The 21,171-nt window shown below is 43.4% G+C and overlaps 1 protein-coding gene across 1 annotated transcript in view; it reads left to right on the top strand.

The window, feature by feature from the left end:
- Positions 1-21,171, top strand: part of Lamb1 (laminin subunit beta 1) — a 68,996-nt gene that overhangs the window by 30,384 nt on the left and 17,441 nt on the right. Inside the window, exons 14-24 of the mRNA XM_020169259.2 lie at positions 1,734-1,869; positions 3,097-3,255; positions 4,274-4,401; positions 4,607-4,730; positions 5,147-5,351; positions 6,286-6,429; positions 6,611-6,842; positions 10,413-10,576; positions 11,540-11,764; positions 12,759-12,973; positions 13,623-13,719. Coding sequence (XP_020024848.2) covers positions 1,734-1,869; positions 3,097-3,255; positions 4,274-4,401; positions 4,607-4,730; positions 5,147-5,351; positions 6,286-6,429; positions 6,611-6,842; positions 10,413-10,576; positions 11,540-11,764; positions 12,759-12,973; positions 13,623-13,719 — 1,829 coding nt within the window. The remainder of the gene's footprint in view (positions 1-1,733; positions 1,870-3,096; positions 3,256-4,273; positions 4,402-4,606; positions 4,731-5,146; positions 5,352-6,285; positions 6,430-6,610; positions 6,843-10,412; positions 10,577-11,539; positions 11,765-12,758; positions 12,974-13,622; positions 13,720-21,171) is intronic.

The raw sequence follows: 21,171 nt of genomic DNA, 5'->3' as shown, positions 1-21,171 counted from the left end.
CCTTGGGAGTAGGCTTAAAGTAAGAATTCCACATGACAATTTGACTTTTAATGATGTAAAATAGATCCATATAATTTGGGTTTTACACAAGATAGTGATGCTATGGAAAAAGACAAGGACAGATATAGGCTGAGAACAGAGTGTGTACCTAATAGTGTATCAGAGGCTTTTGTCACCTAAAATAATAAGTTTATTTATATTAAATCTCTTATTTTTCTTTTTTCTTATTTTTTATTCATGAAGCTTATCCTTCAAGCATTTATTTGCTCAACTAATGTTTATTGAGTGTGCAGAGCACTAGGCTCAGGGTGGGGGGTAGGGGGGGAACTGAGGTATTTAAGCCTCAGTCTAAGCCTCAAGGACTTCACAGAAGAGTAGGGGGCTTGAGTCTATCAGGAATTATGCCTTAGGGGAAAGCAAACATGTCTAAAGAACAGTGTAGAGATGGAACAATAGAGACCTCAGACAATACCACATGACAATGGTAGAGGGAGGGAACCAAACAAGACTGGATGAAAAGAGTAGAGGTTGAGCTAGGCTCCAGAAACTAAGTAGCATTTGAAGACCAGTGCCTCAACTTGAATGAATACCTTGTGTGTGAAAGCTTTTTGTAGACGTGCATACAAAAGTAAAAAAGACATCCTATCTTTCTCAAGAGGTGGTAGCCTGAAGAAGGTTCATTTTATGGGATGGGGGCTGATGGCCAGGAAATGCCACAGCAGAGGATGTTTGTGAGTTGAATCTTGAGAGAAGAATAGGCAGATCTTTGCTAGGAGTATATGGAGAAGGTCATTCCAGGCTGGAGAAACAACCGAAGCAAAAGGAAGGAGTCACAAATCACTTAGTGTGTTTGAGAAACTGCAAGTAGTCCATTATGGTTGAAGAGATCTGGGGAGAGCTGAGGCTAGAAAGGTGGAGAAGGGTCCGACTATGGAAAATAAAGTGCACCTGTCTGAGGCCATTGTGTCTGGGAGTTATCTGGTTGACCTTTCTTAGAAAGGTCACTTGGGCAGCTGTGTGGAGGAGGTAATTTGGGTTTCGAAGTTCCAACCCCAACTGTAAGGATACTAATTAGAAGGGAGTGACTGCTTTTTCTGTCTGTGAGAGAAAAGTAAAGCACAGCATGGCCACTGGGAAGGAGGAAGAGACACGAGATACAGAGGGGAAGGACAGAGAAGCTGGTTCTTGTTTGGATATGAAGAAAGAATCTAGAGAAGACTTTTCAAATTTCTGATTTCATTGACTCAGTGGGAGGAGGTGCCTTTACCAAGTAAAGAACATGGGAGGAACTGAGTGCCACCATTTTGGATCAATCAGTTTGGAGTGCCTCTGGGATAGCCATCTTGGAGATTGTCCTTCAGGGATTTGGGCATTTGGGTCTGAAGTCCAGAGTAGGGCTTGCATTTGAAAATCAAAAGATACAAGATACCAAAGCAAGAAAGTTTATGATGTCTACAGAAGATCTCAATGTAGTGTGTATGCAGTGTAAGTGAAGAAAAGGTAAGGGAGGTAAAACTGAAACAACCACACACAGGCTTCAGCATCATGCTTTGGAATTTGGGATTCATTCTGAGATTTTTTTCCCCCCACATATTTGTTTTCTAAAGGAAATAAATTCTACATAAATGTTTTGCCACATGTGCTGTTTAATGGCAAATGTAGAACTGCTTGCTTCCAGTGAGCCTATTTATGCATATGGCGAGCACAGCTGACCTGCTCCTCCTCCCCTGTAGCTGCTCAGCTGAGTCGGGCCAGTGCTCCTGTCGGCCTCACGTGATTGGACGGCAGTGCAACGAGGTGGAGTCTGGTTACTACTTCACCACCCTGGACCACTACATCTATGAAGCAGAGGAAGCCAATTTGGGGCCTGTAAGTAGGGGATGCTTTGCAGATTTGTAAAGCAGCATTTTGGGAGGCAGTAATGAACATGCCTCATAAAGAGGTCACTTAAGCTTTTTTTTTTTTTTTAGCTTTTGTCATACACAAAATAAGGATGTAGTGGCCTTCTTGCAAAGAGTCCTATGTAAAGCTCAGTCAATCCATCACTCACATAGACCTTCCAGCATTCACTAATAAGGCAAAAACTTTATTTGTTGACATATTTAATAATTTGTCTCTGCCAAAAACAGTTTTCTTCCATTCTTTTCTCTACTTGTACTCCAAAGTTACTGTAGATCTCACATCATATGTACTCAAGACTCATCTCATTTATTAACCCAAAATTTAGTGACTTAAAATGTGTGTCTCACACTTCAGCTGGTACATTTGAAACAACCTGAGGCTGGTGGGATGTCTCTCTACACCTGACCTCTCCACACATCTGTCTTGGGCTTCCTTACATCATGGTGGAGTCAGGATAATAAGACTTCTTCAACTAGCTTCTGGCTTCCTAGTAGGAGGAACAGAAGCCAGATCTCTTAAAGCCTGGGCTGAGAAGTCCCACAATATCATCTCATGACAATTCTTTTGGTCACAAGTCACCAGGCCGGCCCACTCACAGGGAGGATAACATAAGTTATACCTTTTGGTGGGTGAAGCTGCTCACAGATACAGAGAAGGAAGGAATTGATAGCAGCCATCTTTGGAGATGACCAGCCACAGAACTGTGAGATAACCCTGTGAACAGTAACTCAGAATTGACTCATCAGGAGTGAGCACTCATTAGCATATCAAGTTTCTTCACTGTACTTAGAGACTGAAACTAGTGCCAATGAGAGAAATGAAAATAGTGCCACTAGATATTGGACTGGCTTTTTACGGAATCTGGGAAGTGCTCCATCACTCCTAGACTCACTTAAATGACATTTGGAATGTTCTTTTTCTTTCCTTTTTTGTTTATTCCCCTGATTATATCATATAAGGTGTATTCCAAGCCTTTGAGTTTCATCTCCAATGTTCCCAAAACTGAAAAGAAACCAATTACCTGTTTGTTCCTCAAAACCTTTCTATAGTTTACTGGGAAATTTGTGATTGTACCAAACAAATATAAAATAGCCACAGCTTTGAATCCTTGGAAGACTTTGGATTTCTTTGACTGTGAAATGTAACTGAATCCCATTCCATATAAAGTATAACTCTTGTTCCCTTTGTCCTCAGGGGGTCAGTGTGGTGGAGCGGCAGTACATCCAGGACCGGATTCCCTCCTGGACTGGACCTGGCTTTGTTCGAGTGCCTGAAGGGGCTTATTTGGAGTTTTTCATTGACAACATACCCTTTTCCATGGAATATGACATCCTAATTCGCTATGAGCCACAGGTGAAGAAAGCCTTCAGTGGACAGTGTGGGAAGTGGTACTGTGGAAAAACAGATACTAGACATTTCTGTGAGGTCTGGGGTTTGTGTTGGAACAGACAAGCCTCTGACTTTCTAACTTCCTCTGTGGATATTAAAACGTGCCTTTTTCTTGGCTCTAGTTCCTGAAACATTTAGTGATCTCTTATTAGACACTTATCCTGACTAAGTTAAGGTGGTGATGAGGGTATCAGATCTTCTCCTTCCCCACAGCCTAGCTGCCCATTGGTAGACATATTCCTCTCACTGTAGTGAAGGCTGGAAGTGACAGTGTGACAGCACAGAAGAAAATGGTGCTAGAAGATGGAGAGGGTCACACTAGATGGGCTGAGCAGGGGTTCCCAGAGTGTTCACAAAGAATCAGATCTAGGCCTTTGAGTATGGGTGGGATTTTTGTTGTTTAGGTTATTTTTATTATTTTTATTTATTTCCCTATTTGAGACAGGGTCTTGTTTTGTAGGCCAGGCTGATCTTGAGTTCTTGATCCTCCTGTCTCAGCCTTTCAAGTACTGGTTTGACAGGCACTTCCCGTGACAGCGAGTGTGGTAGTTTTGATAAACTGACAAAGAAGGACAAAAGGGGAATAGCATGGGCAGAGAAGGTTGTTTTTTGAGAATCATTTTGTAGAGAGAGATGAGGGATATTTTTCTTAAGAAAAATGCCAAGATCAGGAAAAGAATTTGGACCCTAAAGTCATAGGAAGTTCTTGAAGGATTTTTGAGCAGGGGATTGTCATTATTTTTGACAATTGTCATTGTGCGTGAAAGTGGGTGAGAAGGGACACTGGGAAGAGGCTTGGAGAGCAGTTTGGAGGTGTTTTAGCCTCCAGGGGAAAAAGGGCTGGAACTGGGCAGTAGCAGAGGAAGTGGTAAGGAGGGAGGGAAAGCAAGGCATGTTTTCCATCAACCTTGGCCAAGTTTAAATGGTGGGCAGGCTACAGTGGGCTCACGCAGCTGGTCCTTTCAACTATCTCTTGCTCCAGCTCCCTGACCACTGGGAAAAAGCTGTCATCACAGTGCAACGACCTGGGAAGATTCCAGCCAGCAGCCGGTGTGGCAACACTGTTCCCGATGATGACAACCAGGTGGTGTCATTATCACCAGGCTCAAGGTCAGTGTGACAGTGCTTTGCAGTTCAACAGAACCAATATGCACATTCATTTTTTTTTTCTCTAGTATTTTATAAATTGTTGAGTCACCATTGCAGGGTGAAACACTGGCTATGGACTCTTCCTTTGGAAGTATCACCATAGAGCTTTTGTTTTTCAGGTGCTTAACAGTTGACTTTGTTGTTTTCTTCTCTTGTTGGGGGACAGATATGTTGTCCTTCCTCGCCCAGTGTGCTTCGAGAAGGGGATGAATTACACAGTGAGGTTGGAGCTGCCCCAGTACACGTCCTCTGACAGCGACGTGGAGAGCCCCTATACACTCATCGACTCAGTAAGTACCAGGTTCTCCCTGGCACATGAGGTAAAATGAGGCAGGAAGTGCTCAGCTGCTGCTATGGAATGTGGGAAGGGATAGCACTGAGTAGTGAAGTAGAATCGTACTTTCTTCTCTCCAAGGTAACTTGGCTTATAAAATTCCCCACTGTGGAAAGACTGTATTCAAACTACTTTCCTTCAAAAATAAGAAGTGCTTCATCAGTAGCATTTCATAAGCCACCAAGCTATCGAAGTATATCTAAGCTTTTCCCAGTCAGAGTATTTAAGAATGGGAAGGTGTTTGCTTTATGTAATTAGTCTGATTTTTTTCTGTTCCAGGAGCAAGTAGGCATGGGGGCTTTATGTGTTTCCTTGCTGTAACTGTTGACATGGGCACAGCCATCAGGACATTTTGTTCTTGTTCTCCCATAGCTTGTTCTCATGCCATACTGTAAATCCCTGGACATCTTCACCACAGGAGGCTCAGGAGATGGGGAGGTCACCAACAGTGCCTGGGAAACCTTTCAGAGGTACCGGTGTCTGGAGAACAGCAGAAGTGTAGTGAAAACGCCAATGACAGACGTCTGTAGAAATATCATCTTCAGCATTTCTGCCCTGCTACACCAGACAGGCCTAGGTAGGTGTCACTTAGCTGTCATGGTGCCTGACACTTCCTGCTATCAGTGTATGTGGCACCATGAGGTGCACTGGAGTGCACTCCCTGGGTCCTATATGAGACAGTACATAGGAACTAGTGACTCAGCCAGGGTTTGTCTTTTTTTTATTTTTTGATAGTGCTGGGACTTGAACTCAGGGCTTCACACTTGGCAGGCAGTCTGCTGCTTCAATCACACCTCCAGCCATTTTTACTCTGGTTATTTTGGAGAGAGGGTCTCGCTTTTTGCCCAGTCTGACCTGGACCTCAGTCCTCCTATTTTAAGTTTTCTGCCATCACTAGGATGACAGGCACCTGCCACCCTGCCCTTTTTTTTCCCCTTGCCTGGCCAGGCTGGGGAAACTGATTCTCCCCATCTCAGCCTCTTAAGCTAGGATTACAGGTGTGAGCCACTGACTTACCTTGTATTTTTAAATAAAATTTTAGTTATCAACCCCAAGGAATATGGAATCAAGATTTAAGAAATATACAATCAACAGGTGACAAGGGAAAATTCCATGAAGACACAGTATGCCCATAGGGAGAGTGGGAAGTTGGGATAGAATAGAGGAATGTCAAAATTAACGAAATTTATGTTTTTCTCTGTGAAAGGTCAGACCTGCTCCCAAAGGTCACTGGGCTCCGGTCTAATGTCCTGTGATATTTGAGCTCTGGAGGCTAGGGTAGGAAACTTTAATGATCTCCTGCTTAGATAAAATGCTTTGATCTGCCAACACTGTCCCAGTCTCTTCCCTCCCACGCAGCATTAGGATGATACCATTTCAAACTGAATTCCTAGTGAGCCAAAGTAGAAAAGGATCAAGGGTCAGAGAGCCAGAGGGGAAGAAAAGGGCCCGTTTAGAGACAGGTGTGACAGGCTGCTCACACATGGGTCTGGTCTCTCTTTACTCTGCAGCTTGTGAATGTGACCCTCAGGGTTCCTTGAGCTCTGTGTGTGACCCCAACGGAGGCCAGTGCCAGTGCCGGCCGAATGTGGTTGGAAGAACCTGTGACAGGTGTGCACCAGGAACCTTTGGCTTCGGCCCCAGCGGATGCAAACGTAGGTACATAGGAAGGTATTTACATGAACTCAGCAGGCCCAGGGTTCCATAGCTTTGGTGGCAATGTGCTACCCAGTTAGTGGTCACATGTGCCCAGGAGCATTCCGAACTGGGGACGAGGGTGCTTATGAAGCTCTAACAAGGTTCTCAAAGCAGTTCCTTGGTTGCTTATTTCTGCAGCTTGTGACTGCCATCTGCAAGGATCTGTCAATGCCTTCTGCGATGCTGTCACTGGCCAGTGCCACTGTTTCCATGGGGTGTATGCTCGACAGTGTGACCGATGTTTACCGGGGTACTGGGGCTTTCCGAGCTGCCAGCCCTGCCAGTGCAATGGCCATGCTGAGGACTGCGACTCATTGACAGGGAAGTGCGTGAGCTGCCAGGACTACACCACGGGCCATAACTGTGAAAGGTTTGTGGCACTGCCAGGTGTGGGGATGCATGAGGTGGAGGAGGTAGGAGGATTGCAAGTTCCAGGCCAGCCTCAGCTACGTGGTGAGACCCTGTCTCCCTCTTCTATCAAACGGGGGAAAAAAAAGTAGAGAATGACATCATCTTTGGCTGAACAAACATTATCTTAGACAAACCACAGAATTAATCTCTACCAGGCTCCAAATGGCTGTCATTCATTTCAGACCACCTCAGTACTTCTAGGAGCTCATACATTTTTCCAGTACATGTGTAGCTTACACTTTGTGTGTGCAAGGCACTGCGCACTGTGCTGGGAATGTGGCAGAGAGCAAAACCACCAAGACCTGCCCTCTGGTAGTAGTTCACCATAGGTCTGTGTGGAAATAGTCTGTCTTGGCACATTCTGGTCCCAGATGAGAGTTGGGAAATATTAATGCCTAATTTGGGTCAAAGTGGAATCCAAATCCAAATGGAATTAGACATTTTAAATAGCTTTGTTTTTCAAAACATTTTATGCAACCACAGTTTCCAGGAGACGCAAAACGTGCACAAGTAGAGTGGTTCTCCAATTAGCAAGTGTTAGTTGAGTAATTACTATGGCCGCAGAGCATCATACTAGAGCCATAGAAAGAATAAGACAGAGAGTGTGCCTGCTATGACATTAGCATTTAGGTCAGTAGATAAATATAGTCTGTTTGAAAAACTGCCTGCTGAATTACACCGTTCATTTCCAGTTAAGAAATGCAGACTTTAAAAGCAAAAAAAGAGCTGCAAACTTATACCAGGTCCAATGGCTCACACCTTAATCCCAGCTACTTGGGAGGTAAAGATTTGGAGGATTGTGGTTTGTGGCCAGCAGGCAAAAAATTATTGAGATCCCACTTCAATCAATAAGCTGGGTGTGGTGGAGCATGCCTGTGATCCCAGCTGTGCAAGAGGCCTAGGATATGAAGACTGTGGTCTGCCGGCTGGCCCAGGCAAAAGCATGAGACCCTGAATGAATGAATGAATGAATGAACGAATGAACCAACCAACCAACCAATGAACAAATGAATGAAAAATGGGTTGGAGCATGCCTGCCACCCTGAGTTCAAACCCCACTACTGCCAAAAAAAAAAAAAAAAAGAAATGTAGACTTATTGTTAGAACTTGCTTTGTGTGCGTGTGTGGGGGCGCAGGGGAATAATAGTCACAACCTTTCCCCATCAGTAAATTCTTTCATGTAATATTCACCCACTTTACACGAAATTTTATCTTAAAAAGCCACTTGTGAAACTGAGTACCTCGGTCAGTGCCAAAGTAGATTACTGGATGAAAGAAAAATTATTAATGAAAACTGAATATGCAGTTCACTTAAATCACCAGGATGTTCATGAGGCAAACACAAGACCTTTGGCTCAATGCTAACATGGTATCCAAGATTTTGGAGCAAAGTTATCCCTATAGCCACAAAATTGTGTTGTAAAAAGAAAACAAGGACAGTTACAAAAGAGGACATTAATAAATTGGTGTCATCTTTTGTTTTCTTCCCCAAGTGTTCCTTTGTTGATCTTTCAGGGGTGGTGATGAATTAGTATGAGAGAAAGAGACAAACAGATGAAAAAATCAGATTAACAAGGAGAAGAGAGTAACAAGGAGAGTAGACTCAGGTCAACACTGACAAGGTGGTTATCCACATGCTGATTCAAAATGAGGCACTCCGGGATGTTATCTGTAAGAACATCCTGTGAGAACAACTTGCTTGATATTTGCAACTGGCTTTGGAGTTTTATTTGCAAAGGGTTTGAGTTCTTGCATGCGAGTGGGAAAGGATGTAGGAAAAGGAAAGACTTAGCTTTGGCTTAGATGACAACACTTTATTAAAGTATTCGGAATTCTGCTATCCACTGCAGCCAATTTCTCATTATTCTTTTCCTCATTCCCAGATGATCCAAGTTTCAATGCCATAAATCTAAAAAGAAACTATGGTCAGAGTGTTCCAAGGGGAGGAAGTATAGGGAGAGGCAGGAAACGAACACTCCATTCTTATTATGATGTCTTTGGCTTTATTTCACCTAGAAAAGTCTCATAGAAACTTCCTCAGAAACTGTTGTGCAAAATTGCTTCATTACTATAGATTTATGCACCACGTACCTAGGGAACATATTTTTGTATTATTTCTGTGTGTGGTTAAACTCCCTCTGAATAGTCACCTTCTGTTTCTTTAGTCTTCCATCTCTTCAAAAAAACATGAAAAGCAGACTGAATTAGAAATCCTTACACCTGAATTCCAGGTGCAGCTCTGCTTCGAACTTGTTTTATAGCCTTGTGTGAATTAAAGTATCCAGCTTCCTGTAAATATAACTAGGGTATATTGGTGATCTCCAAAATTCTTCAAGTTCTTGTGCTGGAGGAAATAAAACAAGTAACCTAATTAGCGTTTATCTTAAGGATAGCAGCATGATATAATAAAAGAATTGCTTGCTAGCCGAGCATGGTATGATCCTAGTGTTCAGGAGGCAGAGGGCATTGCAAGTTTGAGGCCAGTCTGGTCTACATTGCAAGACCCTATCTCACAAGACAATAAAAATAATAAATTCCTTGCTAAAAGTGAGGAAGCTGAGTTAAAAATCGTGACCTAACTATCTAACTAGATTTGTGAACTTTGTAAATCATTCAAGCTTGGTGACCCCCTTACCTTAAAGGGAAGGACTGGACCTCTTGGAAATGCATTTGGAACTACGAAAGAGATGGACTCAGGATTCACAGAGGTGTACAGCATCCCTGTCAGATTTTTATTAATATTGTTATTTTTAATGTGGTACTGGGGATTGAACCCAGGGCCTCCCACTTGCATTCTACCACTTGAGCCACACCTCAACCCTTTTATTTGTATTTTGTTTCTGAGATAGGGTCTTGCTAACTTTGTCTGGGCTGGCCTCAAACTCATAATCCGCTTACCTCACCTCCTGAGTAGCTGGGATTGCAGGTGTGGACCACCATGCCTGGTTCCTATCACCTTTATTATTGGTAAAGACAGGATTGCAGGACATGGCTTTAGAACTGTGATCATGATGCGCTGGCTGACGTGTTTTCCCTCACCTGCAGGCGCAGGGGCTCAGCAGTACTAGCCATGCCCACAAAGGCAAGTTCTTTAAGGCAGAGGGAGCAGAACCAAGTGCTCAGGGGAGGCAGACAGCTGATAGGACAGTAGAGCGCATGTGGAGAACTGTGTCACTTCCTCTGGGTAACATTGAATGAGGGAGCACATGGAGACTGAGTGTCAACCTAATGCATTTGTCCTGAAAGTGTGATCCCCACATCAACCAGCATCCGCACTACCTGGGACCTAGTCAATCAGGAGTTTTGGGGGAGTGGCCTAGCAATATTTTAAAATAAGTCCTCTAGGGGCTTGTAACTGGAGTTAAAGTTTGAGAACCATTGCTCCAGTGGAAAGTCCTCCAAGAGGATCTGGGAAATGAGGACATGAGGAACGGGAAATAATGTTCCCAAACAGCAATTTCTAAGATTTCTTGGCATGGGTTTCTTACAACTGTGGATCATGGCTTACTCTTTTCTGTGACTGATGCAGGTGCTTGGCTGGTTACTATGGTGACCCCATCATTGGGTCAGGAGATCACTGCCGCCCCTGCCCTTGTCCGGATGGTCCTGACAGTGGACGGCAGTTTGCCAAGAGCTGTTACCAAGATCCTGTTACCTTCCAGCTTGCATGTGTTTGTGATCCTGGGTACATTGGTAAGTCACACACCACAGACTTTTGGAGGCAAAGAGGGAGGAAAGGATATGGCTTTGAGTTCATTGTTAATGAGAAAAAGATGAAGGTTGAGCCAGTGAAGGATCCTTTTATAACCCTTCATTAAAAGTTAAGGGAATCAGAAAGCTTCTTTTCCTGTTGGCACGTGGGGTAGAGTCAGTTCTTGAGTGTGGAAGATGTTACAACAGAGCAGGAGTGCAAACTTACTAAATCCTACAAAACACGGAGAAACTTTTTTCTGTTCTTAAACAGTAGGAAGATTACTTTTTATTTCTCTCTTTCATTATCTAATTCAAAGCAATGAGGTGACTAGATGGTGGACTGAAGGAAGAAAAGCATATTATCCCAGGAATCACCAGATAGCTGACTGTCAACGCCATGTTCCTCACTGTTTGTTCCTCTACATTATCTGTTAACACTCAGTGAATTTAGCCTGCTATGAGATTGAGCTCCTTTTTATTTGAAGCCACTGATTCAATTACTGCTTATGCTTATGTATGCATAAGTAATATATATGTGTATACATATAACACATTTTGCACATGATTTCAGGATTCCTAAAGGAAATTGATCACCATTAAGGATACCATTTTTCAGGTTGCTAATGTAAGGCCAGTGATTTTTTTCAGGTTATGCAATCCTTGGCTTAACATTTTAACATCAACCTGTGCTTTAAGTTGTTCCACCACTCCTAGCCTGCTTCTCCCTGATCTGATAAGAAGTTGCTATGGTCATTGTTAGAGACCATAGAGTCTTCTCCCTCACAGCTGGGATCCCGTTCTTTCCCCTCCACATGTGATTTGGTGGTCCCAGCTCTGTAAATGGTGCAGTGAGGATGAAGGACCAGGGACCTGGTTGTCCCCTTGGACAGTATTGGTGGTGGACTGGTGAACTAGCTTTTCACACAGGCTGACTATCTTGTGCTTGCTTTTATTGCGTAACAGGCTCCAGATGTGAGGACTGTGCCTCAGGATTCTTTGGCAATCCCTCGGACATCGGAGGGTCATGTCAGCCTTGCCAGTGTCACAACAACATCGACACCACCGACCCCGAGGCTTGTGATAAGGAAACTGGAAGGTGCCTCAAGTGCCTGTATCACACAGAAGGGGACCATTGCCAGCTCTGCCAATACGGGTACTATGGCGATGCCCTCCGGCAGGACTGTAGAAGTAAGACACATGTTCATTTTTGCCCCTCACTGCAGTGATTTCCACCTTCCTCGTCGGCTTCCTCCAGTGTTTATTTCACATGGGAAAAACGCTCATTCAGAGAGAGAAAATTTCACCTTCAACAAATGATAAGATGAGACTTTTTTTTTTTTTTTTTATCTTTATATCCTCATTTTCTGGCAGGACTTGAAGTCTCAGGATGTGACTCAGGGCCAAGGATAGAAAACCAAAAGGAGAAATTGTCACTGTCACCAAGATAAATGCCATGCAATAGAGTGTATTGATATTGCATTCTTTCCCTGAACCACTGGGATTGGAGGAGACCTAGAGACCCTAAATACCCACTGGGGGTGGGCCACACCTCTTCTGATGTCCTTGGTGGAGTAGAGCCTTCCAGCTTAACACAGAGAAAGAAGTAACATCTGCAAAACCTTTCTTGCAGACCTGTTACTTCTGTCTTATCAAGAGATCAGCCAGGCTTTCTTTGCTGCTAAGAAAGCCCCCAGCGCCTGTTTTTGCTTTTACCAATGTGTGGAATGTGCAGGACTGGATTCCTTAAAGTCTTACAACTTAAAGGGTTTCTACCAGTGATTGTGACACCTTCATTACTTTCATTGCTTTCTGCCAGGAGTTTGAAATCACTGAGTATCTCCCACTGGCATTTTTTTTTTATTATTCTCAGCTAACTTTCAATTTTAAAATGATTTACCAACAGCTTATTGAGCCTGTATATCATAAAAATACTCCTAGGCACAATCTGTCATTGTGCAAGTGTACCATCTGCCTCGGAAATGTCAGAATTATGTAGTATATCACGACAGCTTCTGAAGAACGGTAATTTTAGATTTTTTTTTTAATCACTTTTTTTCCTTCTTGCATGTCAAGATGCAGAACTAGAGAGGAAATTTTAGCTGTTACATAAAGCTGTCTTCTGCATGCCTGTGTGTTCATGAATGTGACCATAAGTAAATCTGATTGTGCTGTTCTTTTTCAGAGTGTGTCTGCAACTACTTGGGCACCGTGCAGGAGCACTGTAATGGCTCTGACTGCCAGTGTGACAAGGCTACTGGTCAGTGCTTGTGTCTTCCTAATGTGATCGGGCAAAACTGTGACCACTGTGCACCCAATACCTGGCAGCTGGCCAGTGGGACAGGGTGTGAGCCGTGCAAATGCAATGCCGCACATTCCTTCGGACCATCTTGTAATGAGGTGAGGGGCTGTGGCCCGGGCGAGGCACTTCTGAGCCCAGGTGACAGCTAGCCCATCACGTGGCTTGGTCCCAGGTGGAGAAGGGCCAGCACAGCACACAGCATGGCAAACGCAGCATGGGCTGGCTATGAGTACTAACTTGTTCCTTAACTGGGGTGACAGCATTGTGCCCACGTCCTCATTTGAGATGTCCATAGCATTTCAATATAGTGCCCGCTGCAGATGCAGACTCACACAAGGAAGGACAATGCCATTTGTCTTCCTTGACTTTTTTGGTAACTACTTGAAAGGAACCACATGGCCATCCCACAGCATTGTGACAAGTACTGTTATTTCCCATCACATGCTAACAGTAACACGCTCCCTAAGTTGGGTGAGTCAGAGTTGGCCCAGGACTGGAGTGAATCCATGAGGAAAAATGAACTGGGCTATGGACCTTTCCAGGCCCTGTCGAGGAAAAACAGTTAGCAGGTGCTGGTGTGGGACCTGGGAAATGCCCAAGGTGGAGGAAGGGTCCCTGTCCCCACTCAGCACATGCACGCCCCACAGGATGACGCTTTGGTCCTACTTCTGCCTGCCTGGTAGGGGGCAAAAATTGACCCCTGGGTTCTCCCACAAGCCACCTGACTGGTCTTTGTTCTGGCCGCAGTTCACCGGGCAGTGCCAGTGCATGCCAGGCTTTGGAGGCCACACCTGCAGTGAGTGCCAGGAGCTCTTCTGGGGAGATCCAGACGTGGAGTGCCGAGGTGAGGCAGAGGTGAGGCCAGCACTCTGCTGCTGGCTTTGATGGGAGGAGAGAGATGGGGGCTCAGTAAGGGCCTTTTACAAACTCTAAGGTGCAATTGAAATAATCGAAAAATTGATGCTCGTTGTTTTGTTTGTTTGTTTAAATCTAATCTATTCTCAAGGCTGAGTGTAGGTGGACATGCTTATTTCTCTAGCCCCACACCCTGGGGTCACTTGTGCCTCCACATAGGTGTAGACAACACACAACACAAATACACACAGTTGCTTTTCTAAATGCTTTTAAACACAATGAGAATTCCTGAACCAGAAAATACTGAACATTGATTTTTTTTCCCTCTCCGAACAATATTTCGTGGCAGCTTCCTTGCCTTGGAATGATACATGGCTGTTCTGGTGAGATCGCTTGATCCAGAGCATTGAGCAGACCCCGCTGCAGTGGTGTGTGCATTAATACAGTATCCACACCAGTGAGAGTTGGAGTTTTCATATGTGACAAAGAATATCTTGTTAGCGGTCCAGGTCTGTTAAATGTGAATAAAACCCAGATCCTCACCAGGCTGACAGAACCAGGCATTTTCTTAACAAAATCCTAGTGCCAGGCATGGTGGTCCATTGTCTATTGATCCCAGAACGTGGGAGGCTGAGGCAGAAGAATCGTGAGTTTCAGGCCAGCCTAGACTACATAGCAAGACCCTGTCTCAAACCAAAAATCTTACTAGAATCATGAGGATTGCTTAACTTTTATGCTGCTACAACTTTTTTTTGACCTAGCATATTATTTTTCGTATCTTAAAGATGTCTGTGGCAAAGATTTAATAAGCTGTTTCAGTTATGTCTTCCCATTCTGTTCCTACGTTGTTTTCCCCCCTATGTTTTTAATTTATAACTGGATAAATTTTTTTTGGTGGGACTGGGGTTTGAACGCAGGATCTTGTGCAAGCACTCTCCCACTTGAGCTAAGCCTCCAGCTCTTTTTTCTTTAATTATTTTCCAGATAGGGTCTCACATTTTTGCCTGACCTGGCCTCCTTAGACCATAATCTTCCTACCTATGCCTTTTGCCTAGCTGGGATTACAAGTGTGCACCACCTCACCGACCTTTTTTTTTTTTTTCTTTTGAGGAGTCTTGTTAACTTTTTGTCATGGCTGACCTCGAACCATGATCTTCCTGTTCTCTGTCTCCCTAGTAGCTGAGATTACAGACATGAGCCACTGTACTTGGCTCCTCGTTTCTTATATGCTCTTTTTTATATTTTTTCTGCTGCATATATGAAATTGTAGGTTCCTGTTTGACTCTAACCTTTTTCTCTTTTGGATACAATGATAAAAAATAACTATTCAAGTGAGTAATTCCTTCAGTGTCTCCTCTAAAAGGTCAGAAACCTAGAAACCATGTTCCTTAACAGCAGTAAAGTTTGAAATAGTGGACAAGGCCAGAACAAATTGTGTATGCTTTGTTTTTTCAGCCACAAGGCTGTGTGTGGACAGCCAGGGTTAAGGTTTGTTTCACAGGAGGATGAGGTTTGCTGTGTCAATAAACAAGTGTTTTTCGTTCATCATTCCCCAGCCCAAATAGAGGCTCCTATGAGTTTTGATTTCCTCACTTCCACTAGAAGATCCTGACAGTCAGACCAAGTGCTCAAAGATGTCTCCCTAAAGTAAATTTTCTTCTTGAAAAATGGTTTCTCCAGGTCCCTAATCACTATTCTGTTTAGTTCTTTAATCTTGTAATTCCCCAAAGGCTTAGTTTTTCTCCAGAGACTGGAGAAAATGCTTGTACCCTGATTCTCTCTGTATGTGCCATTGGCAAAATGGCCTTGGCTGACATAGCTCTCTGACCTTTGGCTCCATCCTCAGCATTGTCAGCACGCAGAGGCTGCTGCCTGGAGGCAAAGTCAATCAGAGAATTGTTCATGGAGTGCTCAGAACTTCAGCCCTGCCCTTTCATCTTTTCTTTAAACTTTAGCCTCTCATTCTGCCAGAGACATTGTGGCTTATGGACCCCATGTCAACTTGTGTAGGTCAAAAGTTAGATCCTGTTTTAGAAAATTTGAAGACTGTCACTCATAGCATTGATGCTCACCAACTTCTTTGTTCGTTTCATTTAGAGAAAGGTCTGCCCATTACATATGAAGCTGAAAATCAGGAAAAACAAACTTGCCACACAACTGGAACTAAGCGTTCTGAAAGGAAACATGGTTTTAAAAGAATGTATTGATTTGGACTTGTACATTCCTTTCTATATCTTCCTTTAACATAGTAAGACTTCTAAGCTGGGTGCTGATGGCTTATGCATGTAATTCTAGCTGTTTGGGACACTGAGGTCCAGAGGATTACAGTTTGAGGCCAGCATGAGCAAATAGTTTGCAAGACCTCCATCTCCAAAATAACCAGAGCAAAATGGACTGGAGGTGTGGCTCAAATGGTAGAGCGCCTATTTTGCAAGCACAAAGCCCTGAGTTCAAATCCCAGTCTCAGCAAAATAGTAATAGTTCTAGTTATAAAGAAACCAGAAAGATCATTTGGCTTTGAGGCTTTCCTATGCTGGCTGGATCACAGGGGCTTGAGGGGAGCAGGAAGGCAGGCAGATGGAGAGATGGTAGCCAGGATCAGGTCCTGGGGCCAGTGTTCAGCCCAGTCACCACTTCTGGATTAGAACAGAGTGCTTGCTCATCTCCTCCTCCCTAGCACTGCCTCTCTTTATTCAGTTTGGGATGAATCTTCCCAGTTCTCCTTGTGTGTACTTCAATGCATACATTATGCATATATAATTTTCAAAACAAGTAGATGCAGCATTTGCTTTTTAAAATTTAACCTCAGATCTTTCTATATTGATGACCTTGTATTTTAACTGAGTCTTTACATCCTTTCAGCCCACCCCCAGCCAGGTCAAAAGGTCAGTATCAAGCCTCTCAGAATCTTTCAAGCTTCTCTAAGAATGTGGAAAAATACCCTGAGAGGTATTAGAAAGTTGTAGATGTAGGAGTTCCAATCTCCCCTTGCTACTAAATTATGCCACTTTTCCAACCTCATTTTTGGACTTTTTTTAAAATGGGACCAGAGAGCCCCTTTCCTCAAAGTGTTAAAAGCTAAGGTGAAGGCACCTGATCTAGCTGCTGATTTTGGTAATTCCTTGTTACAAAAGGCTGCATCTTTCTGAGTGTTAAGGCATGCACTGTCTCCTCCTCATGTTCTCACTGACTGAGCTGGAGTAGGGCCTTTGGCAGTTTGGAGCCTGGGCAACATTTAGGTTTTCACCATCATGGGACTGCTACAGGCACTTGGGGTCCAGTAGCTAAGGATGATATATGTCCCATAGTGCTTTAAATAGGCTCTCAAACAAGAATGTGTTGGGCCCCAAGTGCCTTTGATACTGCATAGAGGAAGTTCCACCTACAAAGCATCCAAAGAGAGAGAATTTGGGGTTAACAGTGGGGGATTCATGGCCAACCCTGGGCCTCATGTGCACAGGATAGCAATGGGAGCAGGACCCAACCTCTGTGAGGACAGGGGCAGCAATGCAGGAGACAAAGTTAGGAGTTCTATTTGCACTGGCAATGGGAGGATCAGAACTTGAAGGACTGTGTCCAAAGACCAGCAAAGACAAGAAGAAGTGTCATCCAAAATTAGATGGGAGTATGGGGAAGAACATAAACTCTGTTCTTGAATTATGTAATTAACTGCCAAATGTATTTTCAGTTGAAATGGTTTGTTGGAGGATACAAATTTAGACTTTCTGGTGCCATCTAGCAAACAATACGCTTATAGAAACACTTAGGTCATTGCTGAGTATTCTCCTTATGGAAAAAAAATGTAGTTATGTAAAAGACAAATGAATTGAGCCTCCAACTCACAAATTGTTGAATGTTCCTATTGTCCAGGCGGGTTGGGGCTCTGGGCTGATTATGCCAAGTCTGAACAAGCCCACCACTGTTCTGGGTGGAGAAGGAATCTCATCCACCCAAACTCTGAGCATGCAGACAAAGCTTCAGCCGAGCTCTGCACTGTGCCCCACACAAGTGGAGGGGTCACCAGAGAAATCTTTGTGTTGATTCATGGATTGCAGAGGGAGGATAGAGTTTCCACATGGGGCTCTGGCTCTTTGGAAAGGCCAGTGTCCCAACCCATGGAAACTGCAACGGTGGGGCATAGGTGAGAGGTTCTGGGTAGGGGTCACTTTCTCATCGTGTTTGCTTCTCATCTCACGTTTCTTTAATAGAAAAACAGTGTGTTCCCTGTCCCCACATTCATCTTTCGGATCACTGTATGATTTCCTCAGGTCAGGGATTTCTTCCACAATCACTCACTTTTTTTCCTTATCAAGTGTTGAGTTTTGGGAGAACCATCAATTCTGTTGTCAGGAGGGTGAAGTCTTGTCTTATAGAATCCTAATAATAGAAGATGTCCCCAGAGTGGTGCACTAGAGGTAGGCACACTAACCATGTTGGTAAATCAAGTTTTGCCCCTGTTTGTTTGTCATCTGTAACTGCCTTTGTGCTGCAGTGCCAGAGTCCAGTAGTCATGATAAGAGACAGAATGACCAGCAACGCCTAAAATATCTACTCTTTGAGCCCTGGGCAGGACAGGAACTCATTTCTGCAGGAGAAACCATAGTCTTCCTCCATTATTCCAAAACCGAAGTTCTATTCCTGAGGCCAAAAAAGGGAAATCACACATACAAGTTGAAAAGTACTTAAGATTTCCTTGCTTATAGTAAAAGAGGAATGTCCTGGAAAATTATCAGCAAACCTTTTGGCCCTGTAGCAAATCCTGGAGAGCCCGGATTCTTGAAGACAAGACCCATAGCAATGGGTAACCCATTACCTGATTCTTAGTACACAGCACTTGGTCTGCCCCAAAGCAAATTTCATTTTCCAGCAGAAAGCTGGAATATTAACCCAATACTGACTGGCCGCTGGTGTACTTGGGGGGTGACAGGAGACAGGCTATTTGGGGAAAAGAGAGTGTATAAATTGAAGTGACTTGATAGCAGAGAGTAAGAAATGAGTGGCACAGACCTTTTCAGTTGTCAGAAGAGAACAAAATCGAACTGGAGTTGTTAGGAAAGATTTCATGGACAAAGTTACCTCTGGTGCCATTTATAGAGTCTGCTCAGTGATAAGTGCTTTTAGTCATACTATATAATAACATTCTTAATTTTATGCTTATAATAAACAGCATATGGGTAAAAAGAACCTTCTTGTCTCAGCTGACAACTCTCAGCTTCAGAGAGGTTAAGTGACTTGACCAAAGACGTTATCTCTAGTGAGGGGAGAGCTGGGATCTGAGCCCAGGCCTTTGTGACCTAAGTTCCCTGTCCTTTCCACAGGCCTGGTGGCTCCTTGTTGACAGCTGGTATTTAAAGGGAGGAAATTACTGTCCTAGCTAAAGGACAATAAGGACAAGTAGCTTCCAGGCTATGGACAATACCCTCAGGAAACAGTCTTAGCTGGAGTCATAGGGAGATTTGCTTTTACTAGAGTATGAAAAGCCTTAAATGCTAGGCCTTTGTTCTGGAGGCAGAGGACAGCTAGAGGAAGAGAGGGAAATGTGGAAGGAAAGCAGGAATGCTAGATCTGTCTGAAAAATAGGAACATAGACTGTTTCCCATTCTAGCATTGATTTGCTAATGTTTTCAACATCTTTAAAACTGTTGCAAAATTCTTCATGTATACCTCTTAGGAATCATGGTTTAAATAAGAAAACTTAGTAAACATGGAGGACATCTACTGCCTGCAGAACAGAGAATGTATTTAAAAATGAAAATGGAATCCTTTTTATTATTATTATTTGTTTTTGGAGACAGGGTCTCCCATGGAGCTCAAGCTGGCCTTGAACTCATGATCCTCCTGTATGCACCACCATGCTCAACTGAAAACCCACAGTCATTTTGTATACTTCCAGAGAGATCCAGGACTGATGTTTCCAGTGATGATTAACTCCTCAGTTGGGGAAAGGAGTGAGTCAGTTTGGCTGAACTGGTAGTTGTCTTCTGGAGAGAATCAAATCTCTTCAGAGCCAAATAAAACCTTTGTGGTGAGCTAGGAAGGAAACTTTATCTGCCTTTTAAATCCTATGGTGAAAAAAAAAAAAAGAACCTATAGAGTTGAGCCCTCAAAGATGCATGTGATAGAATGAGAGCAAGACATGCCTTTAGCAATGAAATAAATGAAAATTTTCAGAGAAACTATAAATGAGTTCACTGTACTGTGTGTACACATCTCTTGCTCCAGCCATGAACCCAGTAAAAACCTATTCAGGACTTAACTGAAGTGTAACTTTGCATGATCTCTAGGGAATAATTTTGTAAGCAAATTAAGAACTTGTGCAGCATCAGCCTCAGTTGTCTCATGCCTAAGGGAGACATTGGTATGTAGGCCCCATTGGGTGGTGTATTGAGCCATTCATAGGGCTGCTCACCCGGACCCCTGGGCTGGGCTGGCAGGGCAGGAGCAGACATGGAGTGTCACCTGTTGGAGATGCCGTCACTTGGTCCTCAGTTTACATAGGGCCTTGGGTTTGTGCATCAGGCCACATTAGTAAGCTTCCAAGTTGTGATTCTGCTCCAGCTGCACCCATTAAAGGGTATTAGCATATACACATTCACACAGAGACAGAGACACACACTCTCTCTTACACACACTCACATTCACATACGTAGGTAAGATGGGCAGAAACAGCTGGGAAGGTGACGTGGTCAACACTCCTCAAAATCAAGTCCAGGACCCTTAGCGTTAACATCTTCTGGGACCTTGTTAGGAATGCAAGTTCTTGGGTCCTATCTAGACACTGAATCAGAAGACGTGTGGGGTAGGGGACACAATCCCTCCTGGTGATGCTGATGTAGGTGACCCAGGTAACATTGAGCTTTATAGACAACAACTGAGTTTTAACAAATGGTATACAAAAAAATCTATTCTTAAATTTTAAATAATGTAAACCCTTCAGGTACAGCATTATCTAAGTTCTTGTTCTCTTCTGAGAAATTGGTGAGGGTAATGCTTTCTTTCCCATTATTTCTCTGGGGTGCCCGTAGGTATTCCATGAAAACAAGGTCCCATTATGAAATGATTTTGGGATATAGCGGGGTGAAAATAATATACAACAAGGTTTTTCCTGCAGAATTCCTCTGGATCTTTAATATGCTGAAATCTGTTCTTAATTTTTAAGAGCAGGAAATAGAGTCTCTCAAATTGACTTTGATTATGGAACCCTTCTTTCAAGGCACATAGAGAGACCAAATGGTGTAAGGATCACAATTAGTTATCTACAGTTGTCGCCTTGGTTCAGTATGTATCTTCCAAAAAGTAGGAAAAAATGAAACGTGCCAAACATGCTTAGAAAGAAATAATCTGTTTTTAAAATGTTTTAATTTTGAAATCTCAAAATTTAATTTTGAAAACCCAGGATACCAAGAGAAATATGTTTTATAATTCTAAAGGTTCTGCACTG

This window comes from Castor canadensis, chromosome 2 (assembly GCF_047511655.1).
Source record: "Castor canadensis chromosome 2, mCasCan1.hap1v2, whole genome shotgun sequence".
In the NCBI taxonomy this organism is placed as follows: Eukaryota; Metazoa; Chordata; class Mammalia; order Rodentia; family Castoridae; genus Castor; species Castor canadensis.
The sequence above is the reverse complement of the archived record's forward strand: the minus strand, read 5'-3'. Positions and strand labels throughout refer to the sequence as shown.